This window comes from Macaca thibetana, chromosome 11 (genome assembly GCF_024542745.1).
Source record: "Macaca thibetana thibetana isolate TM-01 chromosome 11, ASM2454274v1, whole genome shotgun sequence".
Lineage (NCBI taxonomy): Eukaryota > Metazoa > Chordata > Mammalia > Primates > Cercopithecidae > Macaca > Macaca thibetana.
In genome coordinates, this window is record NC_065588.1 from 119,320,883 (window position 1) to 119,337,181 (window position 16,299).

The 16,299-nt window shown below is 52.4% G+C and overlaps 2 protein-coding genes across 6 annotated transcripts in view; one reads left to right on the top strand and one right to left on the bottom strand.

The window, feature by feature from the left end:
- Positions 1-16,299, top strand: part of ARL6IP4 (ADP ribosylation factor like GTPase 6 interacting protein 4) — a 124,869-nt gene that overhangs the window by 93,142 nt on the left and 15,428 nt on the right. Inside the window, exon 1 of one of the 4 annotated variants that reach the window (XM_050748131.1) lies at positions 11,647-11,656. The exons of 2 other annotated variants lie outside the window; for them this stretch is intronic. The gene's annotated coding sequence lies outside the window, so the exon portion shown is untranslated. Of the gene's footprint in view, positions 1-11,646; positions 11,657-15,961; positions 15,972-16,299 lie in introns of those variants that run through there. One more of the 4 variants, XM_050748133.1, reaches the window with a different exon arrangement.
- Positions 1-16,299, bottom strand: part of ABCB9 (ATP binding cassette subfamily B member 9) — a 39,577-nt gene that overhangs the window by 22,924 nt on the left and 354 nt on the right. The window contains exons 2-3 of one of the 2 annotated variants that reach the window (XM_050747911.1): positions 9,291-9,978; positions 507-621 (exon numbers count right to left, since the gene is read on the bottom strand). In XM_050747911.1, the coding sequence (XP_050603868.1) occupies positions 507-621; positions 9,291-9,891 (716 nt within the window). In that variant the 5' untranslated portion in view covers positions 9,892-9,978. The remainder of the gene's footprint in view (positions 1-506; positions 622-9,290; positions 9,979-16,299) is intronic. The other variant, XM_050747912.1, reaches the window with a different exon arrangement.

Consider the following 16,299-nt stretch of genomic DNA (forward strand, 5'->3'; position numbering starts at 1 on the left):
CACGACGTCCTTCCAGACCAATGACCACACCCGGCTGCCCCCTCCCGCTGCCGGCAGGTCTGGGAGCCCCACCGCAGCCCCGCTCCAGGGCTGGCACCCCTGTGGGGTCCCCCTCATTCCCAGTGGGAGCCCCCCCAAGGTGAGGGCAAAGGGGACAGTGGTGGGGCAAGAGACCCAAATGTGCCAGCCAGACCCTCTTGCTTCCAGAACAGCTCAGACAAAGCTGGTTCTGTCTGGGACTAGATTCCTGCTTGGAAAACAGCCAGGGAGGGTGAGCAGGGAACCCTGAGGACTGAAGCCCTTTTCAGGGACCACAGAGTGTGGTTCTAGGGTACTCTAAGTCAGTGTGGAAGCCAGTTCCCAGGATGACCAGCTGAGGGACAGGCCCACCAGGGGCATTTCCAGGGCCTCCCTGGCCCGTCTTCCTTAGGAACAGGCCCTCCCTTCCCTCCCTAGTGCAGGCGGGTGTGCGGGGCGGGGCGGGGCGTGGGGGCTGAGCCGGCTACCTGCCAATGGCCAGCAGGCACACGATGGTGACAGCCGTGCTGAACTGATCCATGCTTTTCTGGATGACGATGCCGTCAATGGCTCGGCCCGTGTAGTAGGGCAGGAAGGTCTCTCCTGGGGGAGGCAGGGCAGCCTCAGGGACATCTGCAGCCAGGGGAACCCGCACCCTTCCTCCTGAGGCTCCAGAAGTCCACACACCAACCCATCCGCCCGCTCCACCAGTGGGCTTTCCTCCCTCGGCAAACTCTTGCTGCCCATCGTGGGGCCCCAGGGTGCTTAATGCCCCCTCCTCAGAGAACAGGGGAGCACTGGGCCTTGCATCCACACAGCCTGCTGGTTCTTATTTGTAGTGGCTACCAGGCATCGAGCCAGGGCTCCCGCGGGATGCTTCATTCTCTTCTTTTTTGAGACAGGGTCTCGCTCTCTCCCCCAGGCTGGAATGCAGTGGTGCAATCATAGCTCACTGCAGCATCAAACTCCTGGGCTCACATGATCCTCCTGTCTCAGCCTCCTGAGTGGGGAATACAGGCATGTGCCACCATGCCAGGCTAATTTAATTAATTAATTTATTTATTTTTGTAGAGATGGGGGTCTTACTATGTTGCCCAAGCTGGTCTCAACCTCCTGGGTCGAAGCAATCCTCCCACCTCGGCCTCCCAAAGTACTGGGATTGTAGGTATGGGCCCCCGCTCCTGACCTTTGTTTCATTCCCTTTGGAGCAGGCCCTGGGATCACCCCGCATTTTACAAATGAGAAAAGTTAATTTAATTTGTTTTTATTTTTATTTTTGTAAAATATTTTCTTTTTTTTTTTTTTTTTTAACTTTTTGAGACAGGGTTTCGCTCTTGTTGCCCAGGCTGGAGTGCAGCCTCAACCTCCTGGGCTCAGTGGATCCTCCCACCTCAGACTCCTAAGTAGCTGGGACTACAGGCACGCGCCACCAGGCCTAGCTAAATTTTTTGTACTTTTTTGTAGAGACGAGGTTTCGCTAGGCTGCCCAGGCTGGTCTCTAACTCCTGGGCTCAAGCGATCCACCCACCTCAGCTTTCCAAAGTGCTGGGGTTACAGGCCTGAGTCACAGTACCCGGCTGAAAGTGAAGTTGAATCAGAAGACTCGCCCAGGCCACATGGCAATCATTGGCTGACTGACACCAAAGTTGATTTCATTCTTCTCACTGGGTTCAGAATCCAAATTCTAGAACCTCACAAGATGTTGCTATTCTGGTTCCAGGCAATGCCGGAAATTGCCACCCCACCCCTCCTGGTGGGGCACTTGACACCTTGCTGGGTGCTTTCCTACCCACTTGCCTTACTGTGTTTTCACAACAATCCTGGGGTGGAATGGGAGACTCAGAGAGGCTGAGAAATTTACTCCGGGTCACACAGCAAGGGGAAAGGCTGGGACTCAAACCTAAACTGGCTTCCAATCTGGGGGCTCTTTCTTTTCCCTTCCTGCTGTGGTCTGAATGCATCTCCCAGAATTTATACATTGAAACACAATCACAATGTGATGGTGAGTAAGTCACAAGGACAGAGCTCTCCAGGATGGGATGAGGGCCTTTTTCAAAGGACTTGTGAGCCTGGTTTGCCGTCTCTCACCCTTCCACCTTCTGCAGTGTGAGGACACAGCAGTCTTCCCCTCCGGAGGACACAGCAAGGAGGGACCATCTTGGAAGCAGAGAGTGGCCTTCACAACACCAAGCCTGCTGGCACCTTGATCTGGGACTTCCCAGCCTTCAGAACAGTGAGAAATCAGTTTCTCTTGTTTCTAAATGACCCAGTCTGTGGTATTTTGTTATAGCAGCAGAAACGAGACTCCCCCGGCAATAATCTGGAATGCCCACTCTCCTCTTATGGAAATAGTGGTGTCACCAGGCCAGGCCCTTGTTCATCCCAGGACCTGTTGCCACTGAAGTTCTTTCCATGAGCAGAGCCAGGTTTGGGGCTGGGTATACAGTAGGTGCTCAATAAAGGTTAGGGAATGAACCCCGGGCACGTCTGGCTAGCACTGTCTGACCTGGCTCAGACACGTGAATAGTGAGACTTTCTGTGCAGTTCTGGTGCCCTCTGCTGGGACCATGAGGTGGCAGCCTAGAGGGCCTGTGTCCCCACAGTCCTTGGCCAGACGGGGTCTCCAGCCAAGGCTGCAGAGTTCTGCCCAGCCTGAATTTCTGCCTCAGTTTACCCACAGAAAAGAAGAGGGCAACGGTGAGCTGTGACAGCATTTTGGTTCCAGCAAGCACCAATGCTAATAATCGCCCTACTGGGTACCAGGGGCTGTGCATGCCGGCAAACTGTCCTGCCGAACCTGCGCAAGAATTACGCGAAACTCTCCAATGTACCAGCAAACAGACCATTTCCAGAACCCAACCACTTTCACTGCCTCTACTGCCCCGACCCTGGTCCAAGTCATTCACCTCATTGGGACTATCTTAGTAGCCTGCTCTCAACTTTGCTCACATCAGCCTGTTCACACAGCAGACGGCAGGATCCTGTTGGAACTAACTCAGATCTTGTTGTCCCTCGGCTCAAAACAGTCCAAAGCCCCCTTCTCATCCAGTGAGATGGTAAAAGCCAAAGTCTTTACAATACCCCAAAGGACCTGCATGACTGAGCCGCTAGCAGAGACCTTTGTCTTCTCCCCGCTCCATCTCACTCCCTCTGCTCTAGCTAACTGGTGTCTGCTCTTGAACAACTGGACACCTTCCTGCCTCAGGACCTTTGCATGGGCTGGTCCTTCTGCCTGGAGTGCTCTTACTACAGACATCTTTTTTTTTCTGAGATGGAGTCTCAGTCTGTTACCCAGGCTGGAGTGTAGTGGCATGACCTCAGCTCACTGTAACCTCCACCTCCCAGGTTCAAGTGATTCTCATGCCTCAGCCTCCCAAGTAGTTGGGATTACAGGTGACTGCCACAACGCCCGGCTAAATTTTATATATGTGTGTGTATATATATATATATATTTTTTTTTTTTTTTTTTTCTTTTTTTGAGACGGAGTCTCACTCTGTCGCCCAGGCTGGAGTGTATTGGCATAATTTTGGCTTGCTGCCACCTCTGCCACCCGGGTTCAAGTGACTCTCCTGCCTCAGCCTCCTGAGTGGCTGGGATTACAGATGCCTGCCACTGTGCCCGGCTAATTTTTGTATTTTTAGTAGAGACGGAGTTTCACCATGTTGGCCAGGCTGATCTTGAACTCCTGACCTTGTGATCTACCTACCTTGGCCTCTCAAAGTGCTGGGATTATAGGTGTGAGCCACTGCGCCCGGCCTAAATTTTATATTTTTATTAGAGACAGGGTTTCATCATGTTGCCCAGGCTGGTCTCGAACTCCTGACCTCAAGTGATCTGCCCGCCTCGGCAGATCCTGGGTTCAAGAGATTACAGGTGTGAGCCACCGTACCCAGCCGCTTACCCCAGATATCTGCTCCCCTTCTTCAAGTATCAAAGGCTACCCAGTAATCCTATAGGTTTGGTACAATTATTTCTTCCATTTGTGGAAATGTATTCTTTCCACAGAATAGGAAATTGAGGCTCAGAGAGATTAAGTCACTTGCCCAAGTTTATACATTTGGTTTACCATGAAATCCATATTAAAGAATCCTAGGCTACAGAAGGTAGCTCACACCTGCAATCCCAGCACTTTGGGAGGCCGAGGTGGGAGGATCACTTGAGCTGGAGAGGTCAAGGCTGCAGTGAGCTGTGATTGCTCCACCGTACTCCAGCCAGCCTGGGTGACAGAGGAAGGCCCTGCCAAAAAAAAAAAAAAAAAAAAAAAAAAAAAAGAAAGAAAAAAAGGACTCCATTTGTTTTTGGGATGGAGGTTCGCTTTTGTTGCCCAGGCTGGGGAGTAAACGGCGCGATCTCCGCTCACAGCAACCTCTGCCTCCCAGGTTCAAACGCATCTCCTGCCTCAGCCTCCCGAGTAGCTGGGATTACAGGCATGCGCCACCACACCTGGCTAATTTTGCATTTTTAGTAGAGACAGGGTTTTACCATGTTGGCCAAGCTAATCTTGAACTCCTGACCTCAAGTGATCCGCCCACCTCAGCCTTCCAAAGTGTTAGGATTACAGGCGTGAGCCACCACACTTGGCCTCTAAAGAACCTTAATTTAATAAGAGATACTCAACCTTAAAACTAACATTTCCCAATTGGTGGTTTTTTTATTTTTGTTTGTTTGTTTGAAGATTCTGAGGGTACAGAAAAGCTGGGCACTGCTGAATGCGTGTTGATTGAAAAATAATTATTAATTATCATAGTACCTAATTGTTTTTTTTTTGAGATGAGGTGTTGCTGTGTTGCCCAGGCTGGTCTCAAACTCCTGAGCCAAAGCAACCCTCCCTCCTTGGCCATCCAAGTAGTTGGGATCACAGGTGTGTGCCATTGTATCTGGCCCTGACACTGATTAAGTACTTACTTGTGCTAGGCACCAAGGCCTCCTCTCACTTCTTTCTCACAATACCCTAACAAAGCCCTCACTTCAGAATGGGCAAGTGAGCACTGGCCAGGTTAATAACTTGCCTAAAGTTATCAAAGAAGTTGGGAGGCTGAGCTGTGAGTCTGCGCCCTGACTCTTGATGCAATCCTGCAAGCAGGGAAAATGTGCTCAGCAGTATTTGAGGATGTCTGCATTCCTCGACCACACAGCAGCTGACGGCAGGGCCCCAGCAGGCAGGGTAAACAAGGTCATGGCACAGAGCGCTATCTGTCTGCACAGGCATGACAGTCATTCATTTATTCATTCAGTGAGCCCGTCTCTGTGCCAGCTACTGGGATCCAGGGTGAGTCAGACCTGGCCCCTGCCCCTGAGGGGCTCAGGACCTCGGAGGGGAGGCAGGAGGGTGAATGCATAACAGGGTCTTGCTATGTTGGCCAGGCTGGTCTTGAACTCCTGGCCTCAAGTGATCCTCCTGCCTCAGACTCCCAAAGTACTGGGATTTTAGGCATGAGCCACTGTGCCCAGCATAAATGCATAGTTTTTGTTTTGTTTTGTTTTTTTGAGATGGAGTCTCACTTTGTTGCCCAGGCTGGAGTGCTGTGGCACAATCTTAGCTCACTGCAGCCTCCACCTCCTGGGTTCAAGAGATCCTCCTGCCTCAGCCTTCTGAGCAGCTGGGATTACAGGCGGCTGCCACCACACCCAGCTAATTTTTGTATTTTTAGTAGTGACAGGGTTTTGCCATATTGTCCAGGCTGGTCTCGAACTCCTAACCTCAGGTGATCTGCAGGCCTCGGCTCCCCAAAGTGCTGGGATTACAGACGTGAGCCACCGCGCCCGGCCTGAATGCATGATTTTTATGTCATAAAAGCTATAACTGAGGTGCAGACAAAGTTGCCACAGTCGGCAGAATCTAAGGTGGCTTCCTAAGGAGGGGATTTTTGGGCTTCCCAGCATGAGCAGGAGAAACTGTCTGGTTGAACAGGAAGGGGTCATCCCAGTCCCCACAGCTGCTAGCATTTACTGGGAGCTGTCTACGTGCCAGGAGCTGTCTGAGGTATCTCACCCATGTGGATTCACTGACCCTTCCAATCCCAGTAGGAGGGTACTACTATGCCCATGTCACAGAAGAGGAGGCTAAGACTTAGAGGGGTTAAATAACTTGCCTAACCTCACACAGCTGTTGAGGGGATGGGACTGAGAGGGCAGAGATGGATCATAGGAGAATAGGGCTGCAGAGTCAGGGCCAGCTCTGGGTTTGCCTGTCCTCTTTCAGAACATTCTGGCATTGTTACTGCATTGTCACCTCTCCAGGCTCTGTCTCTGTCAATTAACATCTTTATTTTATTTTTTTTTATTATTATTTTTTTGAGACGGAGTCTCACCTGTCGCCCAGGCTGGAGTGCAGTGGTGCGATCTCGGCTCACTGCAACCTCTGCCTCCCAGGTTCAAGCGATTCTCCTGCCTCAGCCTCCCCAGTAGCTGGAATAACAGGCATATGCCAACACATCTGGCTAAGTTTTATATTTTTAGTAGAGATGGGGTTTCACCATGTTGCCAGGCTTGTCTCGAACTCCTGACCTCAAGTGATCCACCCACCTGGGCCTCCCAAAATGTTGGGATTATAGGTGTGAGCCACAATGCCCGGCCTAAAATTTTTAAAACTCATAATAGCTAACAACCCTGAGCACTTAACATGACAAGCCAAGCTCTGTACTTAGTCCTTCTATTTTTTGTTTTTTGTTGTTGTTGTTGTTGTTGTTTTTTGTAGAGACAGGGTCTTGCTCTGTTGCCCAGGCTGGAGTGCAGTGGCGTCATCATGGCTCACTACAACCTCAAACTCCTGAGCTCAAGGGATCCTCCCACCTCAGCCTCCTGAGTAGCTGGGACTATAAGCAAGTACCACCATGCCCAGCTAATTAAAAAAAAATTTTTTTTAGAGTCAGGGTCCTGCTATGTTGCCCAGAGTGGTCTCAAACTCCTGGGCTCAAGTGATCCTGTAGCCTTGGCCTCCCAAAGTGCTGGGATTAGACATGAGCCGCTGCACCCAGCTCTCCTGTTTTTTTCAGCATCTAAAACATCAGGAAATAAGGACTCTAACAATCCTCGTCGCACAGAGGAAGGGAGTGAGGCTCAGAAAGGCTGGAGAACTTGCGCAGGGCCACGCAGCTGGGTAGGGAGCAGGACAGGGATTTGTGCCCAGGCCTCGTTGCCCCCAGAACCTGTGGAGCTCCAACCCTGCAGTGCCACCTTCCCACCTGTGTTGCTGAGTGGTGCCTTCAAACTGTTTGGACCAGACTCACAGGCACAAATACATTTCACATCACAAACCAGGCCACACTTGCATGTAGGCACACACAACTAAAATATTAATAACAGTGTCACAAACCAACGCTGCATCTTTCCACAAGCAACACACTCTGATGTTTGTTTTTTTTTTTTGTGATCTGCCCGCCTTGACCTCCCAAAGTGCTAGGATTACAGGCATGAGCCACCACACCTGCCCACTCCGATGTTTTCTAGTCTATTCTCTGATGATCCCAGCTCCAGGAATTTCTTCTACAGATCCATCCACATTCATATGAAATGTGTATGAACAGAATTATTCACATGCAGGCCGGGCGCAGTGGCTCGTGCCTGTAATCCTAGCATTTTGGGAGGCCAAGGCAGGTGGATCGCTTGAACTCAGGAGTTCGAGACCAGTCTGGCCAACACGGAGAAACCATGTCTCTACTAAAAATATAAAAATTAGCCAGTTGTGGTGGCAGGCGCCTGTAATCCCAGCTACTTGGGAGGCTGAGGCAAGAGAATCGCTTGAACCCGGGAGATGGAGGTTGTGGTGAGCCAAGATGGCACCACTGCGTTCCAGTCTGGGTGACAGAGTAAGACTCCTTCTCAAAAAAAAAAAATTATTCATGTTCAGAGGAAAAGCCTCAAAATAACCCAAGAGTCAAATGATGGGAGACCAACTAAATAATCCATGGTATATACAATGGAATATTATGCAGCCAAATAAAACAATGAGGTACTGGTTGGGAAAATTCCAGAACGCATTGTTAAGTGAAAAGAGCAAAACATAAAACAATGTGGGTGAGAGGTGGGGGAGTGACACATGTTCTTTTGATGTGCTTGTAGCTGCATAAGGAAAAGCTGGGAACATGCACAAGAACTGATTAAGAAAGAGTGTTTTCCTGGCCACCTGGGAGTTTCTGGATCCTTTTCCTGCAGTTAGCCCTAGGCAGGATGATCAGGGGAGAATTAGAAGTGAAACACAGTCAGGCATTGTGGCTTGTGCCTGTAATCCCAGTGCTTTGAGAGGCCAAGGTAGGAGGATCACTTGAGCCCAGGAATTTGAGATCAGCCTGGACAACATAGTGAGATCCTATCTCTACAAGTTTTTTTTAATTAGCTGGGTGTGGTGCACACGCCTGTAGTCCCAGCTATTCCGGAGACGGAGGTGGGGGTATTACTTGAGCCTGGGAGGTTGAAGCTGCCATAAGCTGTGATCATGCCACTGCACTACAGCCTGGGCAACAGAGTGAGACCCTGTCTAAAAAGAAAAAAACAGGTAGGTGTGGAACTCATAGTTTCCTTTTTCTTCTCTTGTCTTTTACTTTTTCCTTTTATAAATTGAGATAGGGTCTTGTCATGTTGCCCAGGCTGGTCTTGAACTCCTGGGCTCAGGCAATCTTCCCACCTTGGCCTCCCAAAGTGCTGGGATTACAGGCGTGAGCCACCGTGCCTGGCCTATTTTTTCATTTTAAATTACATAAAATAGAAATGGGGCAGGCACAGTGGCTCACGCCTATAATCCCAGCACTTTGGGAGGCCAAGGCCAGAGGATCACCTGAGGTCAGAAGTTCGAGATCAGCATGGCCAACATGGCAAAACCCCGTCTCTACTAAAAATACAAAAATTAGCTGGGCGTGGTGGCACGTGCCTGTAGTCCCAGCTACTCGGGAGGCTGAGGCAGGAGAATCACTTGAAGCTGGGAGGCAGAGGTTGCAGTGACCTGAGACTGTGCCACTGCACTCCAGCCTGGGCAACAGAGCAAGACTACGTTTCGAATAAATAAATTAAATAAATAAATAAAATAAAATAAAATAGAAATGGGTTCTTGCTATGTTGCCCAGGCTGGTCTTGAACTCCTGGGCTCAAGTGATCTTCCCACCTCAGCCTCCCAAAGTGCTAGGATTATCAATATGAGCCACCATGCCTGGCCTGTTTTCCTTTTCGAATCAGTTTGATGTCTGAACCATGTAAGTAAAATCTTTAAAATCTAAGGCAGTCATATTCACCTAATTTGATTTTCTGGTGGCCACGTGTCCCCGAGGTCCTTACTTACCCAGAGCTGCCACGATGAGGAAGAAAGAGGCGGCCACGAGGAAGGCCACGTCGGGCTTAGTGTAGGAGAGCAGCTTCTGCAGCGTGGCCCCAGACGCCTGCTCGGGCGGTGGCAGGCCACTCCCAGGGAAGCCCTCGGCCTCAGTAGCTGCCCCTGGCTCCAGGGCCTGGGTGCTTGGTCGCACAGTGGACAGCAGCCACCAGAGCAGGAAGGATGCGCCAAGTGAAATGTACGTCCACACGAACAGGGCCCAGAACCAGGGGTCCCGGATGGGCCTGCGCACCTCTGAGAAGAGCAGCAGCTTCACCATGGCGTAGATGCCCACGAAGAGGCACACGAGGGTGATGACCAGCCACGAGGCCCGCAGCCGCCGGGGCCCCAGCGCACTGTTCTTGGCCACACCAATGGTGGCCCCCAGCAGCAGGCAGCTGCGGTACAGGCAGGCTGCCCAGAGGTCCAGCACCGAGTCAAAGATGTTGAAGTGGCGGATGTCCTCCAGAAGGCTGCGGTCCAGGTGACTGAAGACATAGATGGCCGTGGTCACGCAGATGTCCACACTCATGAAGGCCAAAGTCACCACCACCGCCTTCCACAGCCGCATCCTGCTGGCTGAAGGTGGGCGGGTGCTGAGGGCCAGGTTGTAGCTCACGGGGGCAAGGCCATCATCGTCCACAGGGCGAGGCCAGGCCTATAGGGACAACAGCAAACATCAGCACAAGGGGTTCGGGTTTGCCACTCGCTGGCTGTGTGACCTTGAGAAAGTCACTTGACATCTCTGAGCCTTCGTTTTCTCACCTGTAAAATGGCAATATCAACTTCCTGGGGTACTACGAAGATTGCACTCATTCAAGGGATACTTATTGAGTGCCCACTGTGGCCAGGCGCTGTTCTTTGTTTTTTGTGTCATGAACAAAAGTAACAAAGATCCCTGCTCTCCTGGAGATGACATACTCATGCAGGAGACAGATAATAAGGAAATGGGTCAGGCGAGGTGGCTCACGCCTGTAATCCCAGCACTTTGGGAGGCTGAGGTAGGTGGATCACCTGAGGTCAGGAGTTTAAGAACAGACTGGGATGTGTGTATTGTGAGGCCAAGGTTGGAGGATCCCTTGAGGCTAGGAGTTGGAGAGCAGCCTGGGCAACAGGGTGAGACCCTGTCTTAAAAATAAATAAACAAATGAGTGTGGTAGCATGCTCCTGTAGTCCAAGCTACTTGGGAGGCCAAGACGGGGGGATCGCTTCAGCCTGGGAGTTCGAGGCTCTGGCTCCAGGGCCTGGGTACCTGGCCGCATGGTGGACAGCAGCCACCAGAGCAGGAAGCTACAGTGAGCTATGATCATGCCACTGCACTCCAGCCTTGGTGACAGCAAGATCCTATCTCTAAAAAAAAAAAAAAAAAAAAAAAAATTTTTTTTTTTTTTTGAGACGGAGTTTCGCTCTTTTTGCCCAGGCTGGAGTGCAATGGCGTGATCTCGGCTCACTGCAGCTTCCACCTCCCAGGTTCAAGCGATTCTCCTGCCTCAGCCTCCCGAGTAGCTGGGATTACAGGCATGCGCCACCATGCCTGGCTAATTTTGTATTTTTAATAGAGATGGGGTTTCTTCACGTTGGTCAGGCTGGTCTTGAACTCCTGACCTCAGGTGATCCACCCGCCTTGGCCTCCCAAAGTGCTGGGATTATAGGCATGAGCCACCGCGCCTGGCCTAAAAATTTTTTTTAGTTAAAAAAAAGAGGCCGGGCGCGGTGGCTCAAGCCTGTAATCCCAGCACTTTGGGAGGCCGAGACGGGTGGATCACGAGGTCAGGAGATCGAGACAATCCTGGCTAACACAGTGAAACCCCGTCTCTACTAAAAAATACAAAAAAAATAGCCGGGCAAGGTGGCGGGCGCCTGTAGTCCCAGCTACTCGGGAGGCTCAGGCAGGAGAATGGCGCAAACCTGGGAGGCGGAGCTTGCAGTGAGCTGAGATCCGGCCAGTGCACTCCAGCCTGGGCGACAGCGCAAGACTCCGTCTCAATATAAAAAAAAAAAAAAAAAAAAAAAAAAGAGATAAGGGTTATGGCAGAAAAAAGGGGGGTGAACAGGATAGGGGTGAGGGAAGAGAGAGATCAATTTTATTTTATTTATTTATTTTTTTGAGACAGAGTCTTGCTCTGTCGCCCAGGCTGGAGTACAGTGGTGCGATCTACAGGTACCCCACCACCATGCCCAGCTAACTTTTGTATTTTTTTAGGGGTTTCACCATGTTAGCCAGGCTGTTCTTAAACACCTGACCTCAAGTGATCCGCCTGCCTCGGTATCCCAAAGTGCTGGGAACACAGGCGTGAGCCACTGCGCCGGGCCAAAGATCAGTTTTAAATAGGGGGCCAGAGAAGACCTCGTTGGGTAGGTAACAGTTGAGCAAGACTTGAAAGAGGTACGGAAGTCTGCCAAGTGGCTATCTGGGGAAAAGCACTTGGCACAGGTGAAACAGTGCCAGAGCCCCGAGGCAGGAGTAGCCCTTGGGAAGGCAGCAAGGCCCCATGAGGTCAGAGAGGGTGGGGAGCATCTGGAGCATTTTGCATCGATAATGAGAACGAAGTTGAGATAAGCAGAGTTTAATAAACAGCCTCTGTCTTTACTACCACTACTAATTTCTCTGAACCTGTTTCCTCATTCGCAAAATGTGAGTGTGAGGTTCAAGGTGTCAGTTCTGGGCAGAGTACCTGGTGCATAATTGCTGCTGATTGTAATCAACCATATACAGTGTGTGCTTAATAAATATCTGTCCACTTTTCTCCTCTCCACATCAGGCCTTCTATCTCTGCAACCCCAAATGAACTGTTTTGGTCTAAGAAAGAACTTCACAGCTGTGGGGGGGGTGGGGGGCTTGCAGGCCGCACAGCAATCCAGAAACCTTGGCATCTGTTTGGAAGTTTCCAGAACCTTTTCCTCCTGCCCAGGTTGGCCCTCGTGCCCAGCCCTAGGCCCCTTTGGTTTTCTGAATCTTGATGTCTGCTTTATCCAAGGCATCTCCTGGCACTGGGTCCCTCAGGACTCTCCCAGAGCTGCAGGGACACCTGGGAAGTGGGCCTAGAGGCCTGAGTTTGTGAGTGGGGCTTGTCCAGGGTAGGGTTAGGACCGGGCTGGGGGGTGTCCCTGGGTGCTACCTCCTGTCTCAGGTCCAGTCCTTCCTCCCCTGGGCCTTTTGTTTTCCCATCTGCAAAATGGGCTGAGCTCTAGATCCCCCAAGAGGAGGGGTGAGGGGCTGGGAGAAAGCGGGGATGACTGTGTCATGGCTGGGAAGGGGCCATCCTGAGAGAGATCCTTTCCCCAAAGCTCTGGCGCCCAGGTACACAAACCGCTCACATTATGGCATGATTGGAACCTCACACAATCCCACGAGGTCAGGGTTTCCATAGTCCCACTTACAGTTGGGGAAACTGAGGCACAGAGAGACAAAATCATCTGATCCAGACATTCAGCCAACAAGGGCCCAAGCCAGGACTTGAAGCAGTGAGTGCAGGACCCCAGCATCTGCCTCTCCACCTGTCCACTGCATGCCTGGTACACAGCAAGTGTCTAATAACTACAAGCAGACGGGGATGTAACACTGCACTTCCTGTGAGCCCTGCCCTGCGCCATGTGCTTCAAATTCAGGTGGCTCCACCTATTTAATCCTCACAGCGACTTTGTGAGATGTGCACTCTCATCCCTCCCACTTAACAGATGGAGAAACTGAGGACCAGAGAAGTGAAGATTGCCCAAGATTACACAGCTTCTGAATAGCAGAGCTGGGATGTGGACTCACAGATGTCAGAGTCTAGAACCTGTGTTCTTCACCCCTAAACTAAGATAACATTCAATATAGAAAATGCTACCAGGGGCCAGGCACGGTGGCTCACATCTCTTGGGAGGCCGAGATGGGCAGATTGCTTGAGTTCACGAGTTCGACTCCAGCCTGGGTAACGTGGCAAAATCCCGTTTCTACTAAAAATACAAAAATTAGCCGAGCATGGTGGCGCATGCCTGTAATCCCAGCAACTCAGGAGGCTGAGGCAGAAGAATCTCTTGAAACAGGGAGGTGGAGGTTGCAGTGAGCCGAGATCGCGCCACTGCACTCCAGCCTGGGTGACAGAGTGAAAGAAAATGCTACTGGGAAGTGTTCATCTAAGGAAAAGGGTTCCCAGCAGAGGGCTGGGCTGTGTGGCAGAGGTGATAAGACTGCTGAGGCTAATTGCTGGCAATGACAGCAGCTGGTGTGAGCTGACACTGGCTCTAGGCACTTACATGCATCAGCACTCACCACAGCTCTATGAAGTAGGTCCTATCATTATCCCCATTTTACAGTTAGGAAAACTGAGGAACAGAGAGAGAGGTTAAGTGACCTGCCCTGGGTCACACAAGCTAGGAAGTGACCAAGCTGGGATGTGAACCCTGGCCATTGAGTTCCAAAATCTGTACTCTCAACTCCAGAGCTCCAATCCTTCAAAACAGCCTCTCCAGGAGGTAGGCACAACCCCTACTGATTCTGAGAAGGGGTCTGAGATGCAGAGGGGGAATGGAGTGGGGGGATATAACGACCCCCAAGCCTGGGCCCTGCTTTCACCCCCGCACGTCCAGGCACACTGAAGCCCATCACAGAGATGACAGTTGCTTAGTCAGCAGCTGCCCCTCCAAAGATGGTCAGGGCCGAGCAGGGTCAAGGGCAGGGGGAAGTGGTAGGATGGTTGGACACCCCCAGCCCAGGTCCTCGCTCCCTCCCCAGCCCTGCCTGTGCTGCCCACGCAGGCTCTTGTCTGCTGCAATGCAGAGGCCATGGGGAGCGAGCGAGTGGGTGAGCTCCAGTCGGAGCCCAGGGAGGGAAGCTCCTGGCCCGGTGCCATTCCAGGCCTCCCAGCCAAGCCACTGCCGTCTGCACCAGGTGCTGCCAGCCGCCTCAGCTGCTGCTTTCCTCGTGGTGGGCACATGGGGTCCCTCAGTCCCCAGAAAGGGGCTGGGGCTCAGAAGTGGAAAAGGAGGCAGATCCACAAGAGACTCAAAAGCTGGACAGCAGCCCAGGGGCTTGGCTGACTCTCCCAACTTGACTCCCAGCCTCTGGGGGAGTTCCTTCCCCATCCCCTGACAGCCCAGGGTACCAGTCATGCCCCCCACCTCCAGGAGCCTATTTATCTTCATCAGAGTAAACAAAATTTCAAACACCCATATCACAGACCACCAAAGCCACATTTTGCAGATGGGGAAACTGAGGCCCAGAGAGGGAGGGGGTGAGGCTTGTCTCAGGTCATCCAGCAGGCTGGGGCAGAGCAGTGCTAGCACCTGAGTCCCTGCCCCCAAGCACTAGTCCTTCTACCACAGGCTCCCAGCAGAGTGGAATCCAGCCCCCGGTCGGGTTACAGTCCTCGGTGGGGACAGTTACTCCGTTATTTTTGAAGCTACTGGGCAGAAGTGTGACCACCAGCCAAGGCTGCTTAGAGGCCCGTCCCCGCTCTCCATCTGCCTGACTCAGAGGATGCGCTGGGCTTGGCCAGGTGGAGCTAGAGGGCAAATTGTGAGCACATGGGTGACCTGCTTGGCCCGAGGGACAAGGACAAGGACAAGGTGGTGGCCAGAACAGGCCCCGCCTAGAACGGGACAAGGCCCAGGAAGACACGGGTGGCTCGCCCTGACTCCGCGCACTAAAGAATGGCACAGGATAAGCAAGTGGCCCTGTCTCCACCAGGGGTCTTGTCAAAGGCTTTTCTTCCCAGGATAGGAGATGTTGGTTGGGGTATCTCTAGGCGTCAGCTGCAGAGAAGGCCAGAAGACGATAGATAGCAGTTATTATGACACTGCAACAGAGACCCTTTGCAGAGAAGGCCAAGAGACAATAGATAAAAGTTATTATGACGCTGCAACAGAGACCCTTCACCGGGCCCTACTATGTGCCTGGCACCTCCCAACGCAGCCAGGCCTCCCCACTTCCCTGGGAGGACCCTGTGGTCATCAGCTTCGTTTTACAGCTAGGGAGAAAGAAGAGGTTAAGTGACATGAAGAAAAAGGACGAAGGCAGGATGGAGACCCGCATCCAGGTTCTCCAGGGTCTCCAGGATAGAGACTCGGGGGAGGGCCTGCCCAGGCTATTCACCACTGCAAGAAAAGGGGCCAAAGAACTTGGGTGGCCCAGTGGCCTCAGTTCACCCCTGACATGGTGAGCTTTTCACCCCGGCATGGGCCCAGACCTGGACAAGCCCATTCCATTCGCTGCGCAGCAAAGCACTGGCTGATGGAGGCCCGCTGGGTGTGAGGGCGTGACTGTGGGGGTCTCTGGCTCTGGGGCAGGACCGGGCTGGGTCTGCATGGGTCCATCCTGATTTCATCCCTGCTGAACCTCCCGCAGCCCACGTGGGGCCCAGCCTCACTCTGGGACTTGAGAAGCTGTCTCAGGTGCTCTCAGCTCTAGGAGAGGCAAAGAGAGGTGCCAGGTGCCCTCCCTCCAAGCCTCCTCTTGTCACCTGGCCCTGCCCCATCCGGAAAAGGGGAATGGAAGCCACTCCATCTCCAGGGGGTAGGGCAGAGGCGGGGATCCTGTCAGCCCAGCTTAAAGCTGTCTCAGTTAATGTCAGGCCGGGGGAGGAGGCTTTTTTTTTTTTACAGAGGCCCAGAAATAAAGGAGGCTCCCCTGGGAACCTGCAGGCCTCACTGCCAGGGTGGATGGTGGGGAGCAGCGGCAGCCCATTGGCCTGCTGGGGAGACTGAGGAAAGGGCTTTGCCCAGGTCAGCAGGCACAGGCCAGATCCCCAGGCTTCTGCCAAAGCCTTGGTGCTCAGGATTCCTGGGAAGCCCGACATGGACAGTAGGAGCCCTCAGAAGACCCGCCAGCCCCGTCCTGGGGGAAAAACAGCCATCCCAGGATCCTCCTACACCTCCCATATTTTCCAAGAGGCAGCGGCGCCTGTGGGGGTTAAAAAAAATGGCAACATTCGCCCTGCGGGCGCGTAAAGGATGCTGCAGGGATGGGGGCTGGGAGCTGCGGCTGCGGGCGCCGGGA